Genomic DNA, 13742 nt, shown 5'->3' on the forward strand with positions numbered 1-13742 from the left:
ACGGGTCCCAAGGCAGAACTTCCCCTAACTTGTGCTTTTTTAACTCATATTTTAGAGACCGGATTCTTGTAGGTGGTACAACTTATTAGTGCCGTAAGTGTAAGTAATGTCAGGGATGCGGAAAGAAAATGTGACCTTTTTTGCGGAATTACACTTCCCGCGCAGTGAAAGGCAGGGCAGCCTGATGCTCTCAGGGTTTTGGAAGGAGGACGGAGGATGACGGTGGGAGTTGTCCGGGCTCTGAGCAGCCTCACCCGGAGCCTCTGCCTTGTGCACCTGCTGTCAGCCCAGCCCTGAGCCCTCGGGTGTGCCATGAGTCCAGCCTTGCTGCCAGCCCGGCCTCTGGCCCCGTCTGCTGGACCTCAGACCTGTGGGGCAGCCTTGTCTCCAGCCCCATCTCTGGGCCCATCTGCTGATGCTCCTGGCCGGACTCCCCTGGGTGGACCCTGGACCTGATTCATCTCCTTCTTTTATGTGGTTCACTCTCAGTGGAGCCCACTGAGACCCATGCCTATGCTGCCATTGCCCCGGGCCCCTGGCTTACACCCTCATGAGAGTTTCCTGTTCTTATTGCTCCCCAAAAAATATTTGTGTTAGAAACTGATTTTTTTTAATAAAGTCATCTTCTGTCAGAGTAAATGTCCATGTGAAAACTGAGTTTTAGCGGATAAGAGAGAAGTGCTTTTATTGTTTTCCAATCTAAACATATTTTTATTTACAAAAATTTTAGTCATTTTACCCCCCCAAGAAAGTCTCTAAAAAAAAAGCCAAAAATCTCTTTGACCACAGCGTGTGTGTTCTGTGAAGAAGCGTACCCAGAAACACTCTCATATAAATGTTTGATAATTCTTTTACTATTTTTTAGTTGCCTTGCGGCAGCACAAATGGAAAAGCTCTGTCTCCACACAAGCAAAAATGCCTCCTTGTGATTTTGTACCTGAAAAATACAAAGTAAGTCATACATACTACAGTGACTTTAAGTTACACTGCAGTGCTAGATTTGAGTGATAGGCTTGTCTGCTGTGAATAGTCAGTGTGTTAAATATGATTATAAAATTTGCGTGTTTGGACAAACCCCAATTCTGTTACAACCAGGGTATAACCTGTAGATCTACCTATTTGACAGTTCTATAACTTATGGCTATGTTGTTCATTTGAAAAAATTTAAGGAAGAGATAAGTGCAGAATACCAGGCTTATGGTTGGACTCAATTATCTTAAAGGTCTTTTCCAATGTGAAGGGATTCTGTGATTCTGTGATTTCAAGAGCTGAATTTCGGAGTTTTGTAGAACCCTCTATGTGATGTGATCCACTACAGCTCCATTAGTTTGCATCTTTAGAAAGCATAAATGCATATTGATTTTTTTATTCTATTCAGTCCTATCCATATGAACGTATGCAGAAGATTCGTGAACAAAATATTGCTCCTTCACTGCGACTCTATTACAAGAAGCCATTGTTGCTGCATCAAGGACATATGCAGTGGTTGTTTGATTATGAAGGACGAAGATACCTTGATCTCTTTGCTGGAATTGTCACTGTCAGTGTTGGTCACTGTCACCCGTAAGTACAATACTGTTTGATTTATGCTATACAATACAGGAAGATACACCTGTGTTGGTTCTGTTCTTTGTTAACCTGTGGCACCACAAGCCTCAAACCAGGATATAATTCACTGAATTGTCATCTGTTACTTATATTAAGGTCTATTTCCACTACAGTTTGGAGAATTAATTGATTTTTATTAGTCCATCTGGCAAATGGCACAGTGTCTGCGTTTTCGGAATTAGTAGGATGTAGGTGTGAGCGTGGATGAGTGTACGTGTATAGAATTGAATGCCTTTGTCTCTTCTTGTGCTACATGCAGGAAGGTAACTATGGCTACCCAGAAACAGCTTGCTCGTCTGTGGCATACCACTAATATCTACATGCACCCATCAATCCACGAGTATGCTGAAAAGCTGACTTCACTTTTTCCAGATCCACTTAAGGTACTTTAATTCTGACAGGAGCAGAGGCTGGTGAAACAGGTTCTGTTTATGAGAGATATTTAGTATAAAAACATTTATTAAGTAAATGAGAGCTACTATATAGAGAAAACCTGTGGTGGAGAGAAAACCCATATGGGGACGACAGACTGTCAGATAAAGAGAGCATCATGATCCTCAAAGCTTTTTCTTTAGACCCAGACATAGACAAGCTTAATATCCCAAGCTCCTGTTCTGTTTGTTCTCTTCCTCCGGTTGTCACTATGCAGGGGCATTGCCCACTTTCAAATTACTGAAGGAACTAAGAAGTTGTTAACTATTCTTACCCATAGCCAGCCTTAATTTGCTTGATCTGATGACAATTCACAGTGAAAAATATTCAAGAGAACTTGTGTAGTAAGCTTTACTGAAATTTAAATAAATAAACCACATAAATGTAATGTTTCGTATGCTCAGAAACAGTAAGAAAAATATTGAGTTTGTCTTCCAGTACAATAAACTGGTGATAAAATGAAATTGGGCTAGCAGAAGAGTGTGAAGGTACCACAACCTTAAAACAAGAGGAGAGTTAAAAAAAAAAAAAAATGTGCAGCATCTGCAGAGTTTAATCAGTGGAGAATCTCAATCACTTCTTAAAATTAACTTTAAAAGTGGTAGCACTAGAATTTGAGCTGTTTTCAAATCTCAGAACTTGCATTCAGGATATCTCGTTAATCCTCATTTGTTGCCAATAAGCAAACTCTGCTCACCTCTTCTGTTGCACAGTTGTTCCTCTGTGTGTCACTCCTCTTAACTAGCACGCAGGGTCACTGTACAGCACTTTTTATCTGTGTGAAGGTTATTTCTGTTCTGTCAGTCATACTCAATTTGACCCACTTTCAGTTTTACTTGGAATCACTCTTCCATCTTAGGAAAACATGAAAACTCTGATTCTCAAAGTTTTTTCTGTACCTCTCTGAGTAGATCAGCTTGATCTTAGTTCTCATCTGTAGTGCATGGGCACCACCAAGTTTATCGTGGTGGAATCACCTTTTGGTAGTGATAGGTTGTAGCTCATTATGTTACTATGTGACGTGTTCTGATGCTGAACAAAGTGGTTGATTGTGCACTGTACTGATCCTATGCATTTTTCTGCAGGTGGTTTACCTAACCAACAGTGGGTCAGAAGCCAATGATTTGGCTATGTTCATGGCAAGGCTCTATACTTGTAACTTCGACATCATCTCTTTCAGGTACTGATGACAGATCTTTACTTTTGTATGTGATCAGTCTCCATATAACTACACCAAGAAATAGTAGAGAACTCTCTGGGCCTAGATCTGCTGAGGAAAATGCTGTAAGATTATTTTATTTGACAAGGAGGAGTGAAACAGGAGCTGAAGATTTGATGGAGTATATTAGGATGAGTTTGCATACAAAACACAACCTGCAGTTTTTGCTTCTGTTACTTAGAAAAAAATCTAATCATTGTGTTCAGAGTGTGCTTTGGTGGACCTTTGTCCAGGGCCAAAGGAGGCTTCAGCAGTTTCCACTTTATTCCTTCATTCTAACCCTGCAGTGCCCCACTTTGTGGGGATACAAAGGTACCTCTGGAATAGCAGTGCAGTGAACCACAGCAGAGAGCTTCTCTGGCTGAAAGCTAACCTGATGGAAGGATTTTTTTTTGTTTAGCTTGGTTTGCTTCCTTATTTTTCTGCCAGATCCTTGGACCATAGTTCACTGCGCAGGTACACAAACAACTCTTCTGGCTTAATGACAGTGGTACAGGGGCGAGTGCTACGTAAGCACTGGTGTAAGCAGTTCCCTTTACTGTGCAGCCCAGGCACCCTCAAATGTTAGAATAAAAGGCCTTGTTATGAAGAGATGTATTTTTCTGTTATTCTGTTCAGCAGAACATTGGGTACCCACCTTGCTTGTATATCCTCATTAATGAAGTTTTGATTTATGTATAAAACTGGCAGCAAACCACCATGTAGTTTAATGGTTGGCAGCATCTGTTTGAGAGAGCGGCAGTTCCCAAGATTCGAAGAAGAGGGATGTTTGCTCTGTAGGGCTCAGGTGCTACAACAGAACTTCATGAGGCACTGTCTCAATTGCTGTTGGTTCCAATCATTGTTCTCTTCTCCTTGCAAATATTATCTCACAATTATAGCATTTGAAGTTTCAGGAAGCTAATGCAGATGGGTAGTCATGGATCTTCCAAAACCAGATCAAAAAATGGCAGTAGGAATGTTCTTGTTTTGAGTGTAACAGTGCACATTTTTCCCAATAATTTGTAGCATGCCTTCTCAGAACTAATACTGCTATCATCTCTTCTTGGAAGTGAGTGATGTTCATGTCCTTTGCTTGCACAGAGGAGCATACCATGGAGGCAGCCCCTACACACTGGGATTGACATCTGTTGGTCTTTATAAGCATCCTGTTGCCAATGGCTTTGGCTGTTCAACAGTGAGATTTTTATTTATTTATTTTTTTAAATAATCTCTGTAACCGTTTGTTGGAATATTTCAACGGTCAGTTTGTTTTCTATCCTCAAAGTGCTTTATGGTAACTAAACTGCAGTGTAGTTGTTCTTACTGAGTAAGAGCAAGAGCCAGAGTCCCCTTTCCTTCTCTGTGTAGTTACTTACGCTAGTTTAAAGTTGGGACAGCAATAACAGCAGTGGTCACACTTTACAGTTCTTTAGTTGTGCTCGGTGCCTGCATGGAATTCTACGTATGGTGCAAAATAGTAATGTTCAGAACCCCTTTTCTCAAGTTTGTTTTCGCAGATCTGTGCAAAGCTGCTTTTAGCTGGTCTGAAGCAAATCCTCCCCTGAAATAAAAAAAAAACACAAACCACCACAAACCCACAAGACTATGACGTCCCTCATTTCAGTAGGAGGGGAGACATATCTGTTAAAGAGTTCTGTTGCAGATAAATGGCAATATGTTACCTCCCTGCCCTGAAGCAAATGGGAATGACTCTCTATCTACTGGAAGCTGTCACTGGCTACGCTGATCTGCACCGTTTTTAGTTCAGTCACAGCACAGCACCTTTCCAAACTGGCTCAGGAAATGAAGTCACATGATATTTCATCAGTAGTCAGGATTAGAATGCCGGAGTTACTAATTTCCAGGCTGTAAATCCTCTACTAGATCTGCATCCCTGTATTTTGCAGATTTTTACCGTACTTTGGATTATCTACATGCTACCAGCAACTCTTAAAAATGTTGCTGTTAATCATAGATCACCAAAAATGCTGACTGACTTAATGAACAAAACAAAGTAAATAATCAGTTGAGTGACTGTTGCTGGAGTAATCTAAACTTGTTGGTTCCAAAACTGTCTCTGCTTTAGCATTTCTTGAGGGGGAAGTTTGGTGTTATTCCACAAGTGTTTATCAGGCAAGTTGCTTGAACTAGATATGCCCTTTGACTCTAGGAGGCTTTTTTTTTAGGGTTTTTTTTTTCATTAGTCATCCCTAAAAATGGTTAAAATATCTCTTAGGAAAGTGTCATCAAATCTGTAGCTATTTCTCTTATGCTTGACAGACAATGGTACCAGATGTTTTTCGTGGCCTATGGGGAGGCAGCCATTGTAGAGATTCTCCAGTGCAAACTGTTCGAAAATGCAGCTGTTCTGAAGGTTGGTCAATGACAAGCAGTATTTAGCTTTTAGATTAGAGAATACTGTATGGCCATGGAAATAGGTTATATTTACCTCAAGAAAAGTAGACCTCTGGTTAAAATTTGCAAGGGCAACCAAAGAAAATATTGCACAGAACTTCAGATACCTAGTTCCCACTGTGAAAAATTTCGGGTAGGTGACGTCTCACATTCCCAGATTTCTTCTTAAAATCTCAGCCCTTTTTTGCAGCACTTGTCATGATCAGCGCTAGAAATTATGTAACTCAGTTTAGCACATCTAGAAGAACAGAAATGTCGATTGGTGGTTTCTGCTGTTTCTGAAGTTTTCACAGCTCTCCAGCCTTTGTTTTGGAATAATATGAATTGTAAGGACAACCGGAAGTCAGTGATAGGCAGAAAGTCTTATGTGAGACAAAACATTCCATATGCAGCACAGTGTGAAAGCTCCTCTATTGCTTTCCCGTTAACAATTACCTTGAATTTTTTTCCATTGTTTCAGCAGGCGCTCTGTACTATTTTAATTCACATGCACACATAACAGAATGTTTTCTTTTCTTTTTGGCTTTACCGTCCCTAGTGAATGGAAGCAATAGCTATACTATTTGCTCTGTTCTTTATTTCAGTATAGACTGATACACAGCTGTAGTCTTTATAATCCACATACCTGCACTAACCTAATGATTCCGTATATCTTATGCTGATGTTTATTAACCACTAAGAAAGTGTCTGCTTATTTCTTCTGCTGATGTAGGTGATTCACACTGTCTTTAACCTATAGCTTATTGACCTGTATGATGTGTGACATCCTACCATCTGGCAGCTTTGCCTTGCTATTTTGGAAATGGCCTTCCTTAGAGTGTAAATGGTTTAACAGAACGTAAGGGACTCTTCTTTAATGTTTAGCCTTTTGTTGTGTACGTGAGAGTCAGATTTGTTGCTTAGATGTGTGGTTTCATGTTTTGAAGCTAGTTTTGTATAATTTTAAGTAAATTTGCTTTAAACTATTTCCCCTGTCAACAGGGGTATGTCATGCAAATGACCAATACATTGAACAGTTCAAAGATACTCTGAACACCTCGGTGCCAAAGACAATAGCTGGATTTATTGCTGAACCAATTCAAGTAGGTACTTTACCATTTCTCAGTTGTGATAGCATGAATAGTGTGAAATGCTCAAATCTGATATTCTTTAGATATATCCTAACATAGACTTCTGCTGATTTTTATTTTTAATGCATGAAACACCTTAACTATTTGAAAGAACAGGTGCACTGTCTTAAAATTTCAACCTTTATCACTGATTTCAGTGGAGTTAGAATATTGCTCATGAAGTTAAACAGAGAATCATGATTAAACATTCACATTTTTTCTGCACTTGAATGCTGAATGATGCCTGCTCCTGTTTAGTTTCCAATACATTCTTCCAAATTACATGTTGCTTTTCGCTTTATTATTTCAGCGAACTTTAACTCAATCCCCGTTCCATGTCTTTCCAGCCATATTTTCATCTATGTTTTTAGCAGCTCTCCAGATCATGATAGCTACAGGATTCATTCTCTTGATGCTTCACCCCGATCTCAGAACTACTGTATGTGTGATTCTTAGATAGGAAGAATGGAGGATATGTCCTGGGAACAGGAAAGACAGGAATAAAAATACAAAAGTTGTGACCACTGATAAAATGGGAGCTGCTCTGGTTTTGCTGTCTTCTAAGCCTTTGCATACTTCAGTCTGTGAAGCTGTTGCAGTCCAGGCCTGGAGTGGAACTTCTGATCCATATGAAAATCAGCAACAGAAATATTTCAAACTATTTGTTTGAAACAAATTAACAAAGAAAGGATGTGAGTTCTTTGGTTAACTTTTTTGTCAAACACAATTTCTGGGTGTTTCAGTGTAGATTTCAAGGTACTTGTTTCAGCAGTTTGTCTTTAATCAGCTCTGCAGCACAACTAACAAACTAAAAACCAACCAACCAACAGAAGAGCAGACTGCTGTGGGAAATGGTAGTGAGTGACCTGAGCAGGAATTTTATTGAAGCAATTTCATAGCTGAAGCCAGAAACCTGAGACAACGGCTTTGCTATTACCTGAGGGCTGCTGGTAATTTTTCTTAGTGTAGGATAGTCACATAGTGGAACTCCTGTTTCCTTTTCTGTTCCTGAAAACGTTGGGTTTTTTGTCTTGGCAGGGTGTTAACGGAGCTGTTCAGTACCCAAGACGTTTCTTAAAGGAAGCTTATCAGCTAGTACGGGAAAGAGGGGGCATCTGTATTTCAGATGAAGTAAGTTGTTTTCCTTTACATAAGAGCTCTAGGGTTTAGTGTACCTCCAAGAGTTGTGTTGAAAGAATCTAAGTGAAGGCAAACTAGAAATAATCAAAATTAAATAATATAGAAATAGAAATAGAAATAATCAAAATTAAATGCTACACACTTCATAGCATAAGTTTAACACAGTGCATTTCTCCAAGCACAGGAGCCTCCCATTGTTTACTGCCTTTGTTCTGCTGTGTGGTATTCTGATTTTACACACAGGTAGTGCTAGTAGCAGACTTGAGTTCTTACCCTTTGAGAGCTGTAAATCTGCGCAAATGTGAAGCTAATAAATGCCAGCTGTGATGTGAGGTTTGTTACAATAACGCTTCCTCTTATGCGTGTTGTTGGCATACATTAACTGTAGAAGGAAGTTGATTGCTGTACCGCTGCAATTTTTAAAATAGAATTTGCTTAGCTAAAGCTAGTTTGAAGTAGTAGCAAATGCTTCAGAGTGACAGTGATGCATACCTCAAGCACTGCTTTTCAAATGTGATCAGCAACTACATTTCCTCCTCTCCATTTTGAAATAGAAGCTGCAGCTTATTTGTGCAGCTCACCATGCCTAAGACGTGGTGACATGTTATTTCTTTCATATGTGAAAGAAAAACCATATTATAATAGAGTATTTTGTGCAAAGCCATCTGAAGGATCTTAATACAAGTTGACTCCAGACACAGTTGCAGTTTAATGCAAATCAGGAGCAACAGAAAGACAAGAAAAACAATCCATATTGGGAAATGTGACGTTTTCTGGATTTTTCTTTTGAAAGGTACAGGCAGGATTTGGACGGACAGGCAGCCACTTCTGGGGATTTCAAACACATGATGTAGTCCCTGACATTGTTACTTTGGCAAAAGGAATTGGAAATGGCTTTCCAATGGCAGCTGTTGTTACATCAAAAGGTATAAGTGTTGTGTTCTGCTGAGATTTAAAATAGAGCAATTACAAAATATACTATACAGTAATTACTTACTGGAGATATGTGTGTTCAAACAGCTGAGCTTTATTAATAATCTTCATCTCTATCTATCTTTTGGCAAATTAATTGGATCCTCATGACTCACTTGTTTTACCAAGTGCTGTGCTATACCAGTGCAAAGCTTTATTTAAATAGGGTTAGTTGCAAACCTTGTGTGTCTTTGGTAATAGATCCTGGAAATCCTCACTGAATTTGCTGTTGTGCTAATCAATGTACTGTGCGTAAGGCAGCATGTTAGCCAGCTACTTGATTCATACAAATGACTGGCTGAACCTAGTGAAGAAAACTTTTAGAGATGTCAGTTTAGGGGAACAACAGACAGCATGTTAGAAGTGTGACTGACTTTTTTTTAAAAGTGTGGGTTTGGTATCTATTAGACACTCTAGTTTTTTGAAATGGTCGTATTTTGTATGGATTATTTACTGTTGCATTGTTTCTAGTAGGATCAGGGCTGAAGCACAGCAAATTTAATAACAGTTAAGTTAAAGCAGATAAGCACTGTTACCCAATATAAGGCGACTATAAGAGCAATCAATGTTTTTTGGGATTCTTTTTTTAGAGATTGCCAGTCACTTTGCTCAAAACCTTCACTTTAATACATTTGGAGGAAATCCTTTGGCCTGCGTAGTGGGAGCTGCAGTTCTTGATGTAAGGAGAACATTATACAAATGTATATATTACACATTTTCTCACATTTAAATATGAAAAATGTTTACATTTATTCTTACTGTAAACTTATATGTGGCCAATTTTTAATAACTGTATAAAATGCATAAAGATATGCATGTATTCTTTGTACACATCCAATGTGTCCTGTGGGTAGAAAAAATTCCTGATTAGATCCCTTGCAAAATTTTCATCCCCTAGCAAGAAGAGTCGTCCCCTAATTATGTGTTCAGGATCATCTTTGTCTTCCTTACATTCTTTACTTGGTTAATAAAAATGTAAGAAGGTACTTTCTCAAAAACCTTAGCTAGCTTTTTCATAGAACTATGCAGTTCCTCAACTACACCGTATTTATTCTCTGACACACATGCTTAAGAATATTGTTTTTACTCCACAGGTTTTACCTTATACCTGAAAAGCCTTAACAAACAGACAGTTAAAAATATTTAGGGTCAGGATTCCTTTGGAAAAAACATCTCCCATGAGAAAGGTGATGGAAAAATTTGGAAAATACTTCACCTAATGTCCAGCAGAAAATCAGTGAGCAGTAATTGCTATTTAATTTGCCTTGATCATGTACAGACCACTTGTCCTTGAATCTCATTTCATTTCAGAAGATGCTGTTTCTGTTCATGTTTATATAGAACGGCCTAGGCTGGAAGGGACCTTAGAGATCGTTTTAATCCAGCCTCCCTGTCACCAGGGACGCCACCTCTCGACTAGATCAGGCGACACATGGGGACTGAACGGGAATCGAACCCGTGACCTTAGTATTGTTAGCGCCACGCCCTACTGACTGGGCTAACCGGCCCACTACTTTCTTGAGTGTTTTGGGGTTTTTTTAAGCTATTTTGTGATTGATCACACAAATAAAAATAGTTTGAAAAAACAGTTTACAAGTAAGAAAGTCTAAACCTGTGTTTGGGGTAGTTTTGGCTCTGAAGGAACCTGGAGCCTGGATCTGAAATGAGTCCAAGGAGGCTATCAGAGTCAGGAAGAATACAATGGAGTTGAAAGAAAAGAAAAACTAAAAAATAAAAAGGAGCGATACCCACTTAAAGTTCTGTAATTGTATTTTTTGGTTTTTTTCATGTGAATTTTCTTAATGCAAATATTAAGTTCATAAAATGCTTTGTGCATGCCAGTGCTGATAGCTGGCTGTGTATCAGAACTTATGACTCGGGTGAGCAGAGTAAGGAACACAAAAAACATTGTGATTAAGAAGCACGATATTGATGAATCTAATTAAAACCACCAAATTGTTCCCTAAAAGGCTACCTCGTACATATAGGTATGCTTTGTCAGCGCATATTCTTCTTGGGATACTGAGAAGGACTTAAAGTATTTCTTAAAAGGTTTTGAAAGTACTCCTGCTGATCAGGTATTTTTCAGTTATGACTGCATGTGAGCCTAAACTACTAGATTACATTTATGGAATACCCAGAATGTGAAAAATGCCACAACGACATCAAAATATTATGATCAATCATGCTCTGATGCTCTTAGAGGACTGTAAGAGAAGAAAAATGTAAGGACAGTAGTAGTGAAGAAACAGTCTGCAAGGAAGTGAAATACACGTAACATCATCAAGCTGAATGGGGATTAACCAACTCTATTGGAAGCTTTTCCTGCAACACTGTTCATAGCACATCATTTTCAACAGGCTATTGAAGAAGACAGTCTACAAAAAAACAGTGAGGAAGTGGGAACATACATGCTACTGGAGTTGGCTAAACTACGGGATAAATTCGAGATTGTTGGGGATGTCCGTGGCAAGGGTCTTATGATTGGAGTAGAAATGGTGACAGATAAGGTTAGTGATTTACTTTATTCCTTTTAATTTACAGCACCATTGAAAGTTGTATCACATTTTATTTCAGTTGAAATAAAAGGAAGATTTTCTATTAAAAAACAGCTAGTGAAATGAGAAAACCTTGCCCTGGCCAAAAATGAGCCAGAACATTCAAGTATTTCAAATATTTCACAAACTTTAAGTAAACAGTGACTTGTGTACCTTAACTGCATACACTTATCTTAGAAAGCAGATAAATTATGCAGCTAACGTTTTCAGCCAGAGATGGGGGTGGTATTTATTGGAGAGACTGGAATAGACATATTTTTCATAGAACTAATTTAGAATATCTAAATTCAATGTTTGCTTTCCTTAGGACAGTCGCCGCCCTCTTCCAGCTGAAGAAATCGGTCAGATCTGGGAAGACTGTAAAGACATGGGAGTTCTGCTTGGCAGAGGAGGACTCTACAGTCAGGTACTGAATCTCTGGTTATACATAAAACTTATTTTCTGTCCTTGTGAACTACATCCCGTTTCCCTCAAGCTAAATTAACTTGAGTTTAGTAAATAAACTAGAATACATTTACTCTTAGGAATCATCTCTGTTTCATTTTGCTTATTTTATAAATCATGCAGGAGCTATTTGATTTAAGTACATTGAACTAGCTCTAAGCTTGGAGTTTTCCTTTAGAGGAACAACGTCCCCTAGAAAACCTATGTGCTATAGTCAATATGAATTAGAAGAAATCAGTGTTCAGGCCTGCTACGTCTTTGCTACAGTTCAGGTTGTTGCCTGATCTGTTGGTACAGAACAAGTTTGGTTTTGCTAGTTCTTTCAGTCTGGAGAGCTGGTAACGTTCTACCTGTACCGTAATAAAAAAAAATACCAAAAAACTTAGGAACCGCTAATAGCAAGTTCAACAGCACAGAAGTGAGAATTGCATGTGAATGGTCATCCTGCTGTACCCGGAACACTGTGGAGTTTCTCACAGCGTGGGGTAACCCTCACACTGAGGCAGAGAATTGCCTCATGACTGGTGATGTCAGGGAGGCCCTCTGACACAGAGAAAGCAGCTTCTGTATGAGATAGAGTCAGGATGGCTAAAATTAATAGGATGCTGCCTGTCACCTCGTTTGTTCTTCCACAAGTCACAGACCAGAACACAGGTAACAGGCTGCAGTTCAGAGTGCTCTAAAATCTGACTGTCTCATGAGAGTGCTGTTTATCTGTGAGTGTTAGCTTCATCTGGGGTGTGGGTCAGAAAGACCATTATTCCACTCTTGCTGCATAAAGGCCTGTGCTATAATGAAAGAAAAAATTAAAATGAAAGTTTAATATTCATATGGAAGTTAAATACTCTTGGAAACATTATATAATATAGATCAAACATTTGGCTTTAAGAACTTGCATTCTTGACAAATTAAAATGTGCATATATCCCTGATCAACGTGAATTCAACTGAATACTAACTGAAAGAGTATTTAGCAATTCTTTCATAATACATTCTTTCAGAAGCCTTTAAAAAAGCCTGTTATAACAAAGCAGCTGACACAATGCAAGACGCTGCCACTTTCAATAGGTATTACTTTTCCCTGTGGCAAGGCTGCCAGAAAGGAACATACACCTATGTCTGTGCTCTTTGATAGTAGAAGCCCACCTAAGGTTTTATACTGCTTTTGTCAGGAACAACAGTGCTGCAGACAGGACTTGCTCTTGTCAGGTCTCCTTTGGACACAGTTGCTTTGTCACAAGAGAGAAGTGCAGAGCTGGTTGCAGTCAAGTCCAAAATTTCCCCACTTCAGAGTGCGTTTATCAGAAGCTTCAGTCCCTGCTCTGCTGTTCTCCTGCAATATTATTTTTCACTTTTTGGTTAGATTTTTTGGGGCAGAAGGTGAGCGCTGACCTAGGTGGGCTGCTAGAAATTGTATTCCTTCCATACATTTTTAAGATTTTTTTTTTTCTTTTTCTCTCCTCAGACATTTAGAATTAAGCCTCCTATGTGCATTACTAAAAAGGATGTTGACTTCGCTGTGGAAGTATTTCATACTGCTTTACAGAGACACATGGAAAGAGCAGCTGCAAAACAGATGTGATCTGCTTCCTTACATGAGGTGCACACAGAACCCCAGACACTTGCCACCCAGATTCAGCGCTAATTTAAACTAGGTTAAAAAAAAATAGTCTGAAGATGAAATACTAAGAGATCTAGTGTTTAATAAATTCATTAGTTTATTAGAATTTGCTATAATCTGTTTTTGAAACACAGAGTTCAAAAGTGTTGTGTGTTCACCGGACATCTATTCTGGCATTAGTGTAAAAACCCCTGACTGGATTAACTGGGTATCAGATGAAGAGGCAGACGTATATTCATCTTT

General features: G+C 39.0%; 1 protein-coding gene across 1 annotated transcript; it reads left to right on the forward strand.

Moving 5' to 3' along the window:
• Window positions 1–865: 865 nt before the first annotated feature.
• AGXT2 (alanine--glyoxylate aminotransferase 2) lies at window positions 866–13460 on the forward strand (the record flags this gene model as incomplete). The annotated part of the gene is made up of 13 exons (XM_009869813.1): window positions 866–951; window positions 1379–1563; window positions 1868–1991; window positions 3126–3220; window positions 4343–4436; window positions 5522–5615; window positions 6638–6738; window positions 7804–7896; window positions 8699–8831; window positions 9468–9556; window positions 11238–11387; window positions 11743–11841; window positions 13344–13460. Coding segments are annotated over 13 exons (1460 nt in total), but the record flags the coding sequence as incomplete, so codon positions are not given.
• Between the last annotated feature and the right edge of the window lie 282 nt (window positions 13461–13742).

The sequence above is a fragment of the Apaloderma vittatum genome, unplaced genomic scaffold (assembly GCF_000703405.1).
Source record: "Apaloderma vittatum isolate BGI_N311 unplaced genomic scaffold, ASM70340v1 scaffold8990, whole genome shotgun sequence".
NCBI lineage: Eukaryota > Metazoa > Chordata > Aves > Trogoniformes > Trogonidae > Apaloderma > Apaloderma vittatum.